Below are 17428 nucleotides of genomic sequence, written 5' to 3'. Positions count from 1 at the left end.
TTTTCGCTATCTCCCACGAGATGAGAACCAGATGGGTGATGCACTAGCTACTTTAGCCTCCATGATCAAGGTGAACAGACATGAGGATATGAAGCCTATCCAAATGAGTATCCATGAAGACCCGGCTCATTGTTACAACGTCGAAGAAGGAGAAATCGATGATAGCCCTTGGTATCAAGATATACTACGATATGTAAAAAATCGTGAGTATCCTGGTCAGGCAACGAAGAATGAAAAGAGAACTCTGAGAAGGCTAGCCATTGATTACGTCTTAGATGGGGAGATCTTATATAAGAGGGGAAAAGATCAGGTGCTGTTAAGATGTGTAGATGCCGTGGAAGCAAAGAAAATCCTGGAGGAAGTCCATGAGGGCATCTGTGGAACGCATGCCAGTGGGTTCACAATGGCTAGACAGATTATGAGATTCGGGTATTACTGGTCCACCATGGAAGGGGATTGTATCAATTATTCCAAAAAGTGCCATAAATGTCAAATCTATGGTGATAAAATGCATGCACCTCCTTCGCCTCTTCATGTCATAACTTCTCCATGGCCTTTCTCCATGTGGGGTATGGATGCCATCGGGCCAATATCGCCGAAGGCTTCAAATGGGCATCGTTTCATATTCGTGGTTATTGACTACTTCACCAAATGGGTAGAAGCTACTTCGTATGCTAACGTTACAAAGTCATCAGTCAGCAAGTTCTTGAAAAGGGAGATCATATGTCGGTATGGAATGCCTGAAAGAATCATATTCGATAATGCGTTGAACTTGAACAACAGCTCAATAGCAGAAGTCTGCAGTCAATTCAAGATCAGACATCACAATTCATCGTCGTATCGCCCAAAAATGAATGGTGCAGTGGAAGCGGCTAATAAAAATATAAAGAAGATTGTGGGGAAAATGACTGAGACCTATAGGGACTGGCACGAGAAATTACCGTTTGCCCTACTTGCGTATCGAACGTCAATCAGGACCTCCACCGGGGCAACGCCTTTCTCTTTAGTTTATGGCATGGAGGCAGTCTTGCCCATCGAAGTTGAAATTCCTTCTCTTCGGGTTTTGACTGAGCTACAATTGGATGAAGCGGAATGGGTTCAATCTCGATACGATCAGTTGAACTTGATAGAGGGAAAAAGGCTAAAGGCTATTCAGCATGGTCAGATGTACCAGAAAAGAATGATGCGAGCCTACAACAAGAAGGTCCGACCTAGAGAATTTCACAAGGAGGACCTGGTGTTGAGAAAAATTCTTCCTCTACAAAAGGATGTTAAGGGGAAATGGATGCTGAATTGGGAGGGTCCTTATGTTGTAAAAAAGGCCTTTTCTGGAGGAACCCTGATCCTGGTTGAAATGGATGGAAGAAACTTGCTTAATCTAGTAAATTCAGATTCGGTCAAGAGATACTTTACTTGAAAAAGGGAAGGAACCAAGGTGAAAACTCGCAAAGGGCGCTTTGATTCCAAAAAAAAAAGGAGAGGCTAAGGTGAAAACCCACAAAGGGCACCTTAAGACCAAAAGGGATTTTAGTTGAAAACCTAAAAAGGGCGGCTCAAATTTTGATTGTCACGTGGTAGTCTTGTTGTACCTAATTCGGTAGAAAGGAATAAACGACATCTTGGGGCATCAACAAATACTGTGAATCTCCTAAACACGTGTTGAATTCAGAAGGGTCTTCAAAAAGTTGTATAGAGAAATTCAAGCAGAGATATCTGGGGCACCTATTCATAGTATTTGTATTGAATTCGTTGTTAAAATATGTACTTCTTTTTCAATATAAATGTTCCCAAACAATTCCTCTATCATTGACAATCCATTGCGAGCTATCCTCCCAAACTAATTTTATTTTATCCATCGTTATGATCTTTTCGCAAGCATGTTGCATTAGAATGACGATTAATGGACTAGTAAAACTTTCACAAGGGAAGTTTTTCATATTACTCTAGAAATCTATAAATAGCTCAGGAACTTGAAACAGGACTGTTGTTTAGACCTTCACCGGGTTAAGAGGTCGGAGATATCTAGGGGTCAAGAGTCAAGATTAAAATTTTCAAGATTTGACGAAGCGTTGTTGTCACAAAGGAAGCCTTAGTGAGCAATAATGACTTTAAACATTCAATATGCATTTTTTATGACATAACATTCAAATGCCATTCATACACACCTAGTTGGAGCATTTGATTCATTTGATCATGACATCCTAATCATTAGGCATAATTAGGCTCATAAAGTGAGTCATATAGGTCATGTTCCACAGAGAGCAGATCGGTGAAATCATAAAGCCTTGTCTCCCTGAGTAACAAGGGAGCGGGTTGAAAAGTAAAAAGATTGAAGCCACAATGGCGGATCTTACTTCCTCAGCAGTGCAGTGGAACAGATTGAAGCTACGACGGCGAATCTGGTTTCCCTGATATTGCAATTAAAAATATTGAAGCCACAACGGCGGATCTTACTTGATCAGCAGTGCAGTGGAACAGATTGAAGCTACAACGGCGGATCTGGTTTCCCTGATATTGCAATTAAAAAGATTAAAGCCACAACAGCGGATCTTACTTCCTCAGCAGTGCAGTGGAACAGATTGAAGCTACGACGGCGAATCTGGTTTCCCTGATATTGCAATTAAAAAGATTAAAGCCACAACGGCGGATTTTACTTCCTCAGCAGTGCAGTGGAACAGATTGAAGCTACGACGGTGGATCTGGTTTCCCTGATATTGCAATTAAAAAGATTGAAGCCACAACGGCGGATCTTACTTTCCTAGCAGTGCAATGGAATAGATTGAAACTACGACGGTGGATTTAGTTTTCCTGACATTGCAATTAAAAAGATTGAAGCCACAACGGCGGATCTTACTTCCCTGACATTGTAGTGGAGTGGATTGAAACGCTAGTTCTTGTACCTCTGAAGATGCAGTAGGAAGGAATGAAGCTACTTGAAGAAGAAAAGCACCGAAGAAGTCGAGGCTCAGTAAGGCCGGGCACAATTGGGCTTTTAGTCTTTGCTCTATTCCTGTTACACGACAATGAGCAAAGAGGGGCAGCTGTACAAGCCCAAATTGCCCGAGCCCAAACAAAAAAAAAGCAGGCAATTTCAGTTTTTTAATAGCAGGCCTAAAATCGTCTAAAGCCCAACAAGTAAGTGGCCCAATAACCCCTAAACCTAGCAGCTAACAGCCCAACACATCAAAGTTAACAGAAAAACCCTAGGCAATAGGGAGCGCCGCATCTGCCTCAGCGCCAACAGCCCTAGCACGTCGCGCCCAACGCCCGTTCGCCGCACAACTGGGAGATCGACCCCTCTCTACGCACGGCACCTGCAAAAACACGGACTTAGAGAGTCCCAGAGAGAAGAAACAGCAAAAACAACATTTAGATTAGATTATTTTATTTTCTTTATTTCAGCCTATAAAAGGCCTATCAAAATCTGTAAAAAGGGGGAGAAAAAGGGAAGCAACAAAAGAGTAGAGAGAAAACACTGAGAATACATAGATTTTCAAGGTGAAATTGGATTTTTGTTCTTTTTCTTTTCGTTATTTCTTTTTTTTTCTTTTTATTTTCTTTTTATAAATAAATAATACAAAAAAGGAAAAGGGAATCTGACCTCTTTCACCGGCGATGCCAAGGGAGGCCGGTTCCGTCGCGATCGGGGCACGGGCACGGGCGAACGGCGCTAGGATGCTAGGGATTAAACCCTAGCAGAGCACCGAATAAACATTTTTCCCTATTCGGATTCAAATGATTTTAAAAGAGAAAAAATTGTTTTAAATAACATGTAAAACGGCGTCGTTTCGTCCAGGCCCTGACCCGCGCGGTGACCCGACCCGAAAGGGAGGATCCGCGCGCTCTGACATCATATGATCTATTTGCGCATTGAGTCCCTCCTGTTCGTGGCGCGTTGCAATTAAACCTGTTTGTTTTTTTTTAAATTAGGCCGCATATTTGATCCGCGTTTCGATTCAGTCCTTAGCTGCGCAGTGTTTTGAGAGGATGGATTAATTTCCACTTGGGTCCTCCTGCTGTTGTGCGCACTTTAATTGAGTCCATTCGCGTATTTTTTTTTAAATTCGGCCCTCAAAATTCTTTTATTTTTCGATTTAATCCTTCATTTGACATTTTAGTTTTTTTTATTGTTAATATTATTATTGCATTCTTACTGTTATATTATTTATTAGTTTTGTCATCACTATTATTTTCATTATTTTTTTTATATATTTGCACGCATCTTTCATATACATATTTTTTTAATTACATGTGCATTTTCCATATATTTATATATATGTATATATCCTATTAATATTTTATTTTCATTATTTCCTATACATATATATATGCGCATAGTTTTTATACAATGTACATGCGTTTTCATAGTATACCCATGCATTTTTTTATAGATATATGTTTTTATAATATATGAATATTTTAAACTTTTTTGTGCATACAAGCAAATTTTGATATATGTATACTCTTTTTTTTTTTTACTTTTGAAAATAGTATTTATGTATATTACCATATATTGTATTTTCATATATTATTCTTCATTTTTTTACAAATATATATATAAATATACACACACATTTTTAGAATATACAGGTATTTCCTATATTTTATCGTAATAAAAATATATTCATTTTCTATAGTATATACACATATTTTTAAAAACTTTTTTCTATATTATACATATATATACAAAGGTGTTTTAATATATACATATACGCATTTTTCCTGTTTTACCAATACATATGTGATTATACATTTTTACTTTGTAAATAAATATATATGCATACTTTTATACTTTTTTTAATGCATGTATTCCTATTTGTTTTTATCTGATGTATTTCATTCCTTCTTTTTGTTTGCAAATGTACGTGTATATTATACTTATATATATTTGTAAATATTTATGTATACATGCTTTAAATTAAATGATTTGTATCATATGGTACATTAACCCTTTTAACATACCCCTTCAAAAATATATTTTGGTTTTAACTATTCATCAAAGTTATTTTCTTGATTTAAAGGTTTTTTTTGAATAAAAGTATAATTTGAGGTTTGGGATTTTCGAGAGAAATTGAGCCCTAACGTATTGGGTTCTGATTTTCTTTGTCAATCCTAAATGACCGAAATATTTTTATTCAAAATGCATAAAAATCATTTTTGGGAACTTAACTTATTGTGCTCTAACGTATTGGGTGTGGCATGTTACTTTCTCGAAATGAAGATTTTCGTATAAAATAAAAGTGACATTCAAGTTTGGGGATTATGAGGAATTGTACCCTAACGTATTGGGACTCGATTTCTTTACATGACTTGAACAATTGATTATCATTTTGCCAATTTCATCATTCAAGCTTATTTTAAAATCTTTTTTAACTTTCGACACTAAGACATTAAATAGTCAATTTGGTGCCGATTTTTGGGCGTTACGAGGGTGCTAACCCTTCCTCGTGCGTAACTGACTCCCGAACCTATTTTCAAAATTCACAGACCAAAATAATTTTTGAGGTGGGCCGGTCACACCTTAATAAAGGATCGGTGGCGACTCCAGTTTTATTTTTAAAAGTCGACAGCCAAAATTTTGTTTTCAAAAAAACGGTTTCGACACTCTTTATTAATATATATTTAACAATGAGAAATCGTTTTACTAAAATTAATAAAATATTGTAAAACTAATTAAAACTTAAATACGTAAAAAAAGGATGTGTGCCAATATGAATGTTAATATATATTTGAATTAAAACATTTTATTTTATAACAAAATAAAATGTAATTAAATGTACTTTTTCCAATAAAAAATTCAAATGAAGAGAGACCACACAATTGGAGTTAAGGCATAGTACAAGTCTCAAAGATCAACGTTGGTTCTTCCCAACATATTATTCGCATGTGGAATTCGAAATTTAATTTTAGAGCAGTGATAATATTTCATTAATTACTACTTATGTTAATTTTTATTATTTAATTTGAGTTTTAGAATTGATTTTATTAATATTATTAAATTTAAATCTGTATAATTTTGTTAATAAAATAAATTTAATTCTAATTGTAAATTTGTCTAATTTTATATTTTTGATGGTTGTAATTTTTTAAAAATTTTATAATTAATTTAATAGAAATTAATTATTAATATTATTCGTTAATTATAAATTTTCATCAAGCTTTTACCAAATATAAATATTATATGAAAAATATAAATTCTTATTTGAACTTAATTCATGTACTAAATGATGAAAAACTAAAAAAAATTAATAAATAAATAAATGACATATTATCTTTAAAGTAACTTAAAGAAAACCAAAAAAATTAATATATTGTATACCAAACTTTATACAAGTGGTAATTTAAATATACTTTTTTTTCGCTTATTTATTTATATACATTTCATTCTTTTTACATCTTTTTTTAAACTGTTGCTTGACGCCACCTCTTTCGAGTTTTTTTTCTCTCTCTCTTTAATTTCACTCAGATTTTTTTCCACCACCACCCGCCGACGATTTTCCTTCATCCAATGGAAGCCGCCGCCGACAATCAGAGCCCTTCTTCATCGGACGTTGATGTCACGCCACGTGGGGCAAGCTCAGCCGTCCTTCGAGCTCTTCAATTAATCCAATACGACGATTCCGATTCCAAGCTACAAGCCGCTAAGGAAATCCGTCGGCTCACCAAAACTTCCCAAAGCTGTCGCCGGTTACTTGCTGAAGCTGTTATCCCTCTCGTTTCTATGCTCCGAGTCGACTCACCTCAATCCCACCATGAGTCTGCTCTTCTCGCCCTCCTTAATCTCGCCGTTAAAGACGAAAGGTAAGTTATGTTTGAAGTTTAAAATTACTTCTTTTTTAGTGATTCGTGCTTTTGGGAATTAGGGTAATTTTTTTGGGTAGTTGGGGTTCGTAAAGGATTGATTTTTCAGTTTAATTGTTTCTATTTTCTTCTTCTTCTTCTTCTTTTTTGAAAGATTCTAATTTTTTTAATTAAATTTGCCTGTTCATTTAATATACTTTTTATTATTATCTTCAATTGGTTATTCAGAAAATCAACCGAGCTTGAATAAAAAAAAAGAAAGAAAATCAACAGAGCGGACCATCAAAATAATAATTTCTAGTCACCAAAAAAAATAATTTCTAAAATTTATTTAATAAAGTAATAATCTTTTATAAATTAATTATTACCCCCCCCCAAAGAAAAAAAATGGATAAGGTTTAAAGTAAAGATGGATTTAATTTTGGGATTATTCTTGTTTAGCCTTTAGATAGAATTGGATTCTTCTTTTCCTTTTTTTTTTAATTGAAGGTGTATATTTTTTTTTTGTTATTAATTTGATTAAAAAGTGTAATTTGCTTCTTTATTTTTACTCTTTTTTTTAAATCATCTTCTCTTTGAAGTTATCATAATTTGTCTGTTGATGAAGAAATATATTCACTTTCTTTCCATAAAAAAAGAGGAATATTATAAATTCATCTGTTTGTTGACCTTTAGGAAGCTTTTTTTTTACTCTTTAATCTAACAAGTAATATTTTTGTTTCCTTGCAAATGAAGCAACCTTATGGGATTAATTACAAAACATAAATTATCTGTTGTGTATTTGATTGATTATTAAATTTGTGATCTAGTAATTGTTGCAATTTGGTGTTTTGATGAAGAGAAAATGTGATTAAAAACTTTTTTTTTTGCATCATAATTTGCAGGAATAAGATGAGTATTGTGGAAGCAGGTGCTTTAGATCATGTTATTAGATTCCTTCAAAGTGAGAATATAAACCTCCAAGAATCCGCAACCGCAGCATTGCTAACTCTATCTGCTTCAATCAGCAATAAACCGATTATTGGCGCGTCCGGTGCGATTCCTCTGCTTGTAAATATCCTTAAACATGGAACCACACAAGCAAAAGTTGATGCTGTGATGGCTTTATCCAATCTCTCAACGTACACCGATAATCTCACTGTCATTATTGAAACCGATCCCGTCCCTTCCGTGGTCACTTTACTGAAATCTTCAAAGAGATCATCAAAAACGGCTGAAAAATGTTGTTCCGTCATAGAATCCATGGTGGGGTTCGATGAAGGAAGAACAGCTTTAGCAGCTGAAGATGGTGGGATACTAGCAGTTGTTGAAGTGCTCGAAAACGGCACTCGTCAAGCTAGGGAACATGCTGTTGGGGCTTTATTGACGATATGCGAGAGTGACCGATGTAAATATAGGGAACTGATTCTTAAAGAAGGTGTAATCCCTGGATTACTTGAACTTAAAGTACAAGGAACACCGAAATCTCAGACGAAAGCTCAAACACTTTTGAGGTTACTAAGGGAGACACCGTATCCTAGGTCTGAGTTCCAACCTGATACGTTAGAGAATATTGTTTGTAACATAATATCGCAGATTGATTGCGATGAACAATCGAGTAAAGCAAAGAAGATGTTGGCTGAGATGGTTCAAGTCAGTATGGAACAGAGCTTGAGACATTTACAACAAAGAGCTCTGGTTTGTACCCCAACTGATTTATGATTTTGCTTCTTGTCCTCTTTTTCTTTTCTTTATGTTCTTGGTGGTGTTTGATAGTTAAAGAAACTGTGAAAATGCCGGTCCAGGCCGTTTATGGTGGTATCGGGTGACTGGTAAATGAAAAAAATTGTCAATAAATTGGAAATTATATGATGTTGAATGCATAGTTTCTAGTTTGCTTGTAAAGATGTAACTGTTGTTATATGTAATACATTATACCGTCAATGAAAGTTCTTGTTTATTTTTTCTTCTCATGGTTTATATTTGATTTTGATTTTATTTCACGATGTGCCGACCTCACGAGCTAAAAACCTGTGACAACCAAATCCTGCCGATCAAGATCTTGGGAACCCTTTACCTTGCGGCAAGGCGAGCACATACTGTGCTATCCACACTCTGTATGTACTCGTTGTCTTGGCATGATAATCTATACTTAGGAGAAAAGGGCATAAGTAGGCCAGTTGAGGTTTAAGGGATGTGAAACTAATAAGGAAATGGCATGCGGTGTTCCGGGTATGACTGACAATGCTCTTTGTAAGAACTGTTAAGGTCTAGGAATAAGGGCCTCTTTGACATATCTTACAGCTATTTGCCCATTTAGTGAGGGAACTGTCATTAGCTACCATAATCTTAACTTGGTATCAACAAATCTAAATTTGAATTAATTTAATTTGATTTGTTCATTAAAAACCAACAGCTTGAATTTGAAAATAAAATGATATGATTCAACTGATAAACTATATAATTGAAATTCAAAATTGATCGATTCATAAAAAAAGTTAAAACTTTTAATTTAAATTGACTTTTTCAAAACTAGCATGCCCTGACAACACTAATATTAACACAAGATTTCAGCATGGCATGGTTAGAAGTAGTCTGTAATTTTTATCTATTAACATTCAAATTTGCATTTGGAGCACGAAACTAGCTTTGGCATAGGTCAAATCAAGTAGCAAAGGCTGACCATGGAACTGAAATTAATCAACCTTCCCCTGGTGGCTCTGATTTCTTATTTGCAATGATGGAAGTAAAGTCGTATTACATTTTATCTTTTTTATTGGGTAAATTAATTTTTATATATTAGATTAAAAAATAAACTGACATTTTAATTAAAAATTCTATACATTTTTACTATTAAGAACTGATCTTTATATGTTACGGGTAACTGTCTGGTTATTTCATCATCTATGACAGTTTTAGTGGTAGAAATGAATAAAATTTTTAATAGAAATGAGCAATTTACCCTTTGATCTAACGTATAGAAACTAATTTATCTATTTTTTAAGTAAAAGAGATAAAATACAATTCAACTCTTAATACATAAAACTTTATAATACATTTACCAATTCAACAACTCAAACTAATCCCAACCTTATCCGATATTTAATGTTAAATTGATATAGTTGCTTGCATTTTGAGCGTGGATCTTCAAGGTGGACAAGTCAAGTTAAACAGTGGGAAAATTCACAATCAATCCCAAGTGGAAGCATTTTCCTGTTTTCTGGAATTTTTCTTTTAGGGTCCCTCCAATTTTCTCAAGCAATTATGGCATCTAATAACTTTGATATTTTTGGGATCTCGGTATTAATTTTCTTTTCACACTTGATTGTTTCTGTATAAATCATAAAGCACCACGTATATTAAAATCCAATTAGGAAACTCCACCGAAAGTGGAGAGGTCAATTCTCTCTCTCTCTCTCTCTCTCTCTCTCTCTTGTATGATTTGCAGGAAAGCAATTAAAACTTAATATTACTATTTTTGGTACGGAAACTCATGTTAAAAGGGCTTGTTTACTTCTTTGTGTTTTGCTGTTTAACTAATATTTTAAAGATTTTTTTAAAAAAATTAAAAATCATGGGAGACTTGAAGTGATTAAATTGTTTTAAAAAATTACAAGTCTAATGAAAATTTGGACCGTCGAAAGCTTTGCAAGAAAAGATGAACTACCTGAGCTTCCAAACCTTCTCTAATGAACACAGCTTAAAATCATTGAATCTTACTTGGAAATAAAACGGCATGTGATGTTTGAAATTGGAAAGGAGGGCCCTTCGACGCCAATACAAAACATAGGCTGTCGGCTCACTTTATGTCCTAAGTCTAATACAACTATAGAAGGTTGCTAGTTTTAGTTTTGGTCCAGCACCTTCATTCCCCTTGTATTTTTAGTCATCTACATTTATTCATAAATCGATGTCTAAATCTAAATATAGTACTAATTTAAATTGCAAATATAGTTTATTTACTTTGCTAATCATTTATTCAAGACTAATGAAGTTTTTGGACACTTATTTAATACAAATTTTTAATATGTTGGATAAACAACAATCACCCAATTATTAATAAATTTCTTTTTTGGTCATCTAACTATTTAATTTTATCTTCTTTTATCACTAGCTGATTAACGGTGGTAGCTTTTAAAATTGACATAATAGCAACTTTAACATTTAAAAATTATGTCAATTTAGTTTTGATCCTAAAAGAATTAACCCCCAACATTTACACATTGTGTAATTTAGCCTTTTTTGTAGTTTTGCTTTTCTTAGTGACATTGAGAGTTAATTTTAAAAGAATGAGAAAAGACAAAAAATTTTATCTTAGATTTTTTGGTGTTTCTATTTTTTGTATATTTTCAATCAAATTTAGCTAGTTAATTTGTTTTTTTTTGTAGCTTTTTGGGTGAAAGGATCACATAGAAAAGGTAAAAAAAAACTAAATTACATGGTGTAAATGTTGAAGGTTAATTTTTTTAAAATCAAGACTAAATTGACACAGTATAAATATTAAGGGTTAAAATTGCTATGATGCCGATTTTAAAAGTTACCATCGTTAGCCAGTTGATGATAAAAATAACAAAATTGAATGATTTGGTGACTATTTGTAACTTTATATAGTTAGATGAGAATGAAGGTGTACCATCATTGTTCACTTAAGCCAACCCATTAATCATTATTATTAGGGTTTGCCTACTTGGGCAGCTTGAAGCAAGGAAGGAAGGTGTCTAAGGGAAACTTGGAATGGGCCACACCAAAACCACTTCTTTTCTATCCCATTCTAGAACAAGAATAAAGAAGAATGATTAAATAAAAGGTAAACAAATTAATTTGTTGCAATTGTGATTTCAAATGGATTGCTGGATAATCACTTTAGTCTTGTTACTAGTAATAAGAATTTGTTGTAACAAGCAATCAATTGATTTCGATAATATTTTATAATTTAATAAATATAAAAATAATTTATAATGCAATTAAATCCATACAAGAATATTTCTTATGTTTTTATTGAAATTGAAAGATTTAGCTAAGTAGTTAGTGAAAGGTTTGAGAGTAGGCCTAAATTTAAATTTAAAATTTGAAAAGTGTTAGATGCAATTTTACTGCTGTACTAGTTTATAATCTTAGAACTTTTAGAAGGATTATATAAAAAAATATCCATTTTTGGGTGAGGAGCCCTTAGTGTCGCCTCTACAACTAATGACTGGTGAAGTGAGAAATGATTAGCATTGCTTAAACCCTTGATGGCATTATAACTTTAAATCCGAACATTTTTCCAAGCATCATGATTAAATCGGAAAAAAAAAATAGTATTGTTGGTAAAAGTTGAGATCCTAAATCTTAAAATCTTGAGTTTGAATCTCACCATTTGTAATTGTAATTTGCGAGTCTCACTCCTATCTTGTGCATGACTTGTGAGTGTTTTGGCTGATTCTTTTTTAATTAGTTTAGCTTTTATCCAATTATTCGTGTTCGAAAATATGAACATCACATATATAATAAGAATAATTACATGTTATTATTTATTATCATAAAATGTTAGCTCAAATTAAAAGTGATTTAATTTGATTAAGGTTTATTGGGCTTTAGTTATTAAATAAAAGGGATAAATCCCAAAATTATACATGAACTTTGATTCAATGTGCAATTTAATACATAAGCTTTAATTTGGTGCAATTATACAAATAAAACTTTAATTTTGATTCAATCATTTAAATTTAAATAAACACGTCAATTTATTTTTATATTGAATAAATATAATTATATGTGTATGCAATATATAAATATAAAATTATGTTATATCAATAATTGTGTTAATAATTTATGAGAATTGGATCAAATCAAAATTTTATATATAAAATTGCATAAAATCAAAGTACATGTATATAATTGCATATTAGACTAAAGTTCATGTATAGTTTTAAAATTTATCTCTAAATAAAGTATGAGCCAAATATGTGTAGATACTTTGTTACTAATTTCTAATTAATGATGGAGCTGATTAGAAATTAGGATAATGTGCAAATGTTATATATTAGAGTTATGATCCCCAAATTATACATATGTAGCTTTTCTAATATCCCATCTTTAGAAAATAGAGTCCCTTTCTCTGAATTATTTGTGTGCTAATTTAGAAAATCAAAACCACAATATTAAATATTTTGAAAAATGAATGGATTCAAGTACGCTTTCGCATATAATTTTGTTTTTGATGATTTGACATGATAGATTCTTGTTAATAAAGTTTTATATTAAATTCTGTTTTTAAGTTATAACACTTCATCCATTATGGATTGTATTAGTTAGAATTGTAGTTGGTCTAGAAATATATTTGTACGTATTTGTAATTATATTTTCTTTGTATTATTAAAACTTTCAAAAAAAAACAAAAAAAAGGAGAAAAAGCTAATAACAAATATAAAAAAACAAATCTCATTTTGATTTAAGCCCCATTATGTGCAAACACTTTTGGATTAGGTATTACCATGTTTATTTTTGGTATAAGTTTAGCTATATTTTGATTGATCTCGTGTTTTTTTAGAATAATCATGTGTTTTGTAATTATTAATTCTAGTGATAGTTATTTAAATTTGTATTATTTGTAATTACATTTGTGGATTTATTTTGAAATTAAAAAAGGTTCAAATTATGCTATTCACAAGTTATGAATTTAGTTCTTGTACTTTAATTTAATCATTTTAGTACCTATACTTTTTAAATTGATCAATTTTAGTCTCTATACTTTTTGAATTGTGAAATTTCAGTCCTAGCCCAAATGATAATAGTTAAATATATTTGGTTAAATGTTGTTGTTAGTCTTGTACTATTAGTAAAGTTGTAGGTTTAGTTAATGTTGTCCAATTGGATCATTCTTCATCTATATATTTTTCTAATTTTGAAAATTCAATCTTGACGCAAACAACAATATTTAAATTTATTAACTAGCTTTTTTTGAAAGTAATATATAAAAAAAACAAGTTGTTATGGCATTATACATGTGCAGAGACGGCACTAGGGGGTTGGCACGGGCCCCTACCCCTTAAAATGAGAAATCTCATTTTTAGTCCTTTAAAGTTTCTAAAATTTTTAATTGGTACATGGTAAAATTACACTTTGGCCTCTAAAAAAATAAAAATTTGATTGTCCTTTAAAAAAATTAGAAAGATATAAGCTTTAAAATAGTAAAATTGCATTTTAGCTCTCATAAAGACATACAACTTAATTCTGGTCCCTCCATAAAAATTTGTTTAGCTTCACCCCTGTACATATAATAATATGTTTGTCGCATAGCATATCTTAACTTAATGAATTATAATCTATGATTTAATCATAAACGGAATTCTAAAATTTGAAAAAGTAAAGGATCTAAAAATAACCAAATTCAAATATAAAGATTAGATCCACAACTTACGCATATATAATATAAAGATTAATACCAAACTTTAACCAAAAAAAAATCATACAGCCACCTTTAAGATATGATATTCAATAAATCTAGTTTGAAATTTCAGTATTTACAATCCATATTCAACTATCTATCGTACCAACCACTTGGAAGAAGTGAAAGTAGACTTCTTCTCTAGGTATTTAGATCAAGTTCGAACACTATAGTCGATATTGTTGGGAGGGCTTTACCTGAATGTCACCTCACCGAATAGAACTAGACTTGAACCGTAAAACAGATGAAAATACATGTGATTATATAAAAAAGAAAAACAAGTCATAAATAATAAGTTATTTAGAAAGAAAACTAGTATTGGGGCTGAATTGCTGGATTTTGATGCTGACTCCAAATTTGGCTGCTACAAGTGATTTGCTAAATGGATTTCACCTTCTTCTTGTGGAATAAAGCTCACTCTCTTCTGTTAAATAAAAAAATCGTAAAAAAAAATTAAAAATCTTAATTTTAGCTTTTCATTTTTTAAAACATTCATCATATTTTATTTTCTTTCAATAATTTAGCTACTTTAATTAGGGGTGAAATTAAAAAACTCAATTAGTAGCTATGTAACAAAAAAATTGAAGTTAATAATGTTAACAAATAGACTTACATTTTTAAATCTGAACAATAGAGAAACTATATTCCTTGAAATAAAATTAGAGGGACTAAATTTTAAATATACGAAGAGCATGAGTACTTGACACGTATTTTAACCAAAGAAAAATGGTTGAAAAAGTTTTGCACGATCAAAACAATGATATATATCTCATAAAATTTGACCAAATAAAAGGGTTGAAAACATGAATGGGTAGAATTGGAATATTTTAAAAGTCAAAATTGGGTTATTTGCAATATGCAAGGTGAAGATCACAATTAAATTGACTTAGCAAAAATAATTAAATCTAAATGAATTGTTCTTAACATGTCTAGAATTCATGACCTTTAATTATCTAATTAAAATATGCAAAGACCACTTCTAACAATCAACTTTGAAAAAATGACAAGGAAATTAATTACTCTTTTTCAACTTACAATTACCAATATCTATTTATGAATTTAATTTTTTATAAGATTTTACAACATAACTTAATTTCTTAATTTTAATTATAAAAATTATGTCTATTTTTTAACAAGATAGAGGCAATATCAAGGAAATCATTCTGAAATTGAGACCACGTGCTAATGCATTAAATAAATTTCGGGACGAGATGAGTTCTGGTATAAGTGAATATTGGGCCGGGGCTGATAAAAAATTATTCCGTCTTACTGTATTATCGTCCTTACAAAAACTACAACTAAACCATGATAAATTGAAAACTTGTTGGAGTCAAGCTTGGACAAGGAATTTTAATTTGGGTTATTCAATCCAAATTTAAAATTTAACAACAAAAATATTTTTTAGGTATAATTATAAAAATAATTTAAAATATTTACTATTTTTAAAAAATAATAAAATAAATTATCCAAGCCAATCCACAACAACTTAAGTAAACAATACAAAAAGATTAGTTTGATTAAATCTTTAAATTGTTGCATAAAATTGTAGATTTTGGTAAAGTGAGACAATCTAATTTGATGATTAAATAAATAATAATGTAACAATGCATATCTCTCAAGTTGACCAATCTTCTTTTGGCTAGCTACCAAAACAACATTGTTGATTCATCCAAAACATTGCATCAATGACCAAACCGTTTATAAATTATTTTAACAAGCCTTTTATTTATTTATTTATTTCTTTTTTTGCAATTAAGTACTAGCAAACATGTAGGCCCAAAAACCATTGAAAATTCAGTTGTTAGCTTATACTTTGCATGTGACTTTCCTTATGTTTTCTAATAAGTTCACCAATTTTCCAGGATTTTTGAAATTGATTGAAGTAATTTATGGAGCATAAAAGTTTGATGGTTAAATTATGTTGTTAGTCCCTGTATTTTTACAATCATTAGTATTTTCCATTAAATTTTACAGATATGTCGGTAAAAGTATTATGGAGGCTCTCGTATTAGGAGTTGGATTGCATTTTGCCCCCTCTACTAAAAAATAGGCAAATTAGTCCCTATACGTTAGATCAAAGAGTAAATTGACCATTCTATGAAAAATTATTTCTATTTTTACTATTAAAAACTGATCCCTGTATGTCAGTATGAGGTACACATGGCACACCACATGTCTTATTTGGTTATGCTATCAACATGCCAGTTTTTTAAAGATAGAAATGAATGAACTTTTTTTAGTAGAGAAGACAAAATACAATCTAATACTTAGTATTTTGACCTCAATATGACATGCTGATTAAGTTGCCTTTTACACGACATGATATATGATTGATGAGAAATAAATAAGTTAGGTTGAAAAATTGATGGAAAATACAAACAATGTGAAAGTAGAGGGACTATTAGTGCATTTTAACCAGAATTGGTAATTCTTAAAAAAATAAGAAAAAGGATAAAATTTGCATACCTCACGTTTGGGCTTAAAGTTTTCTCCAACGGTACCAAGGCCAGGCTTCCACGGTGCTTCACGGTGGATTCGATTACCGGCCTCATCACCGCCACTACCACCATTTCCGGTATAAAGATCAAGGATCTTCTCAGCTACCTCAACACCATCTTTGCTCTCTTCCATCAACTTAGCCATTTGAGACTTAGGCAACCTCATTTTCACAGTCATCATCCCCCCACCGGAAGTACCACCACCACCACCTAGTCGAACCCCATCGGGCACCATGCTCGTCGACGACGGTCGAACCATAGAAAGGTCCGACACCGTCCTTCTCGACAACATCAAACACTCTAACCTATCTTTAGCACTCATATGAATCCCCCTGACCGCACCCTCCTCGGCGCCTTATGAACTTCATCATCGGCAAGCTTCGGCAGCTCCACCAAGAAGTAGATTTTCTTGGGTTTCAAGCTCTCTTGTGGCTCTAATGGCTTAGCACGGATCCCATAATGCTTCACGGTTTGTGAATCTAATAAAACATGGCCTGTTGGATAATCTTTTAGAACATCCCAAACTCGAATTGGTGTCTTTAATTTGATGGTTTCACCATCGATTTTCATTACCTTTGCCTTGTTTCTTCCTCCTATGCTGTTCCCCATTTCCTCGTTTAGTATAGAAAAAAATTAATGTTTTCTTGGCTTTGTTGTTGGGATTTATAAATATAAATATATATATGCTATGATGGTAATTGGAATGGTGTGAATTTGGTGA

The 17428-nt window shown here is 32.0% G+C and overlaps 1 protein-coding gene and 1 non-coding gene across 2 annotated transcripts; one reads left to right on the top strand and one right to left on the bottom strand.

Annotated features, from left to right (window-relative positions):
• Window positions 1-6372: 6372 nt before the first annotated feature.
• On the top strand, window positions 6373-8748 carry LOC107953914 (U-box domain-containing protein 4). The gene is made up of 2 exons (XM_016889358.2): window positions 6373-6801; window positions 7686-8748. The coding sequence occupies exons 1-2, from the start codon at window positions 6509-6511 to the stop codon at window positions 8500-8502; spliced, it is 1110 nt and encodes a 369-aa protein (XP_016744847.1). The 5' UTR covers window positions 6373-6508; the 3' UTR covers window positions 8503-8748.
• A 5464-nt stretch (window positions 8749-14212) lies between these two features.
• LOC107953916 (uncharacterized protein At1g66480) lies at window positions 14213-17428 on the bottom strand. The gene is made up of 2 exons (XR_005916087.1): window positions 16676-17428; window positions 14213-14633 (listed from the first exon to the last, which is right to left on the bottom strand). It is a non-coding gene; the product is annotated as an uncharacterized protein At1g66480 (transcript).

The sequence above is a fragment of the Gossypium hirsutum genome, chromosome D07 (genome assembly GCF_007990345.1).
Source record: "Gossypium hirsutum isolate 1008001.06 chromosome D07, Gossypium_hirsutum_v2.1, whole genome shotgun sequence".
Lineage (NCBI taxonomy): Eukaryota > Viridiplantae > Streptophyta > Magnoliopsida > Malvales > Malvaceae > Gossypium > Gossypium hirsutum.
This window is presented reverse-complemented; position numbering and strand designations above follow the sequence as displayed.

Excerpts from the sequence above, each read along its gene's own strand:
- LOC107953914 (XM_016889358.2), top strand. The coding sequence starts at position 6,509 with ATGGAAGCCGCCGCCGACAATCAGAGCCCTTCTTCATCGGACGTTGAT. Across the intron at positions 6,802-7,685 it reads CTCGCCGTTAAAGACGAAAG|GAATAAGATGAGTATTGTGG; the intron begins GTAAGTTATGTT and ends CATAATTTGCAG.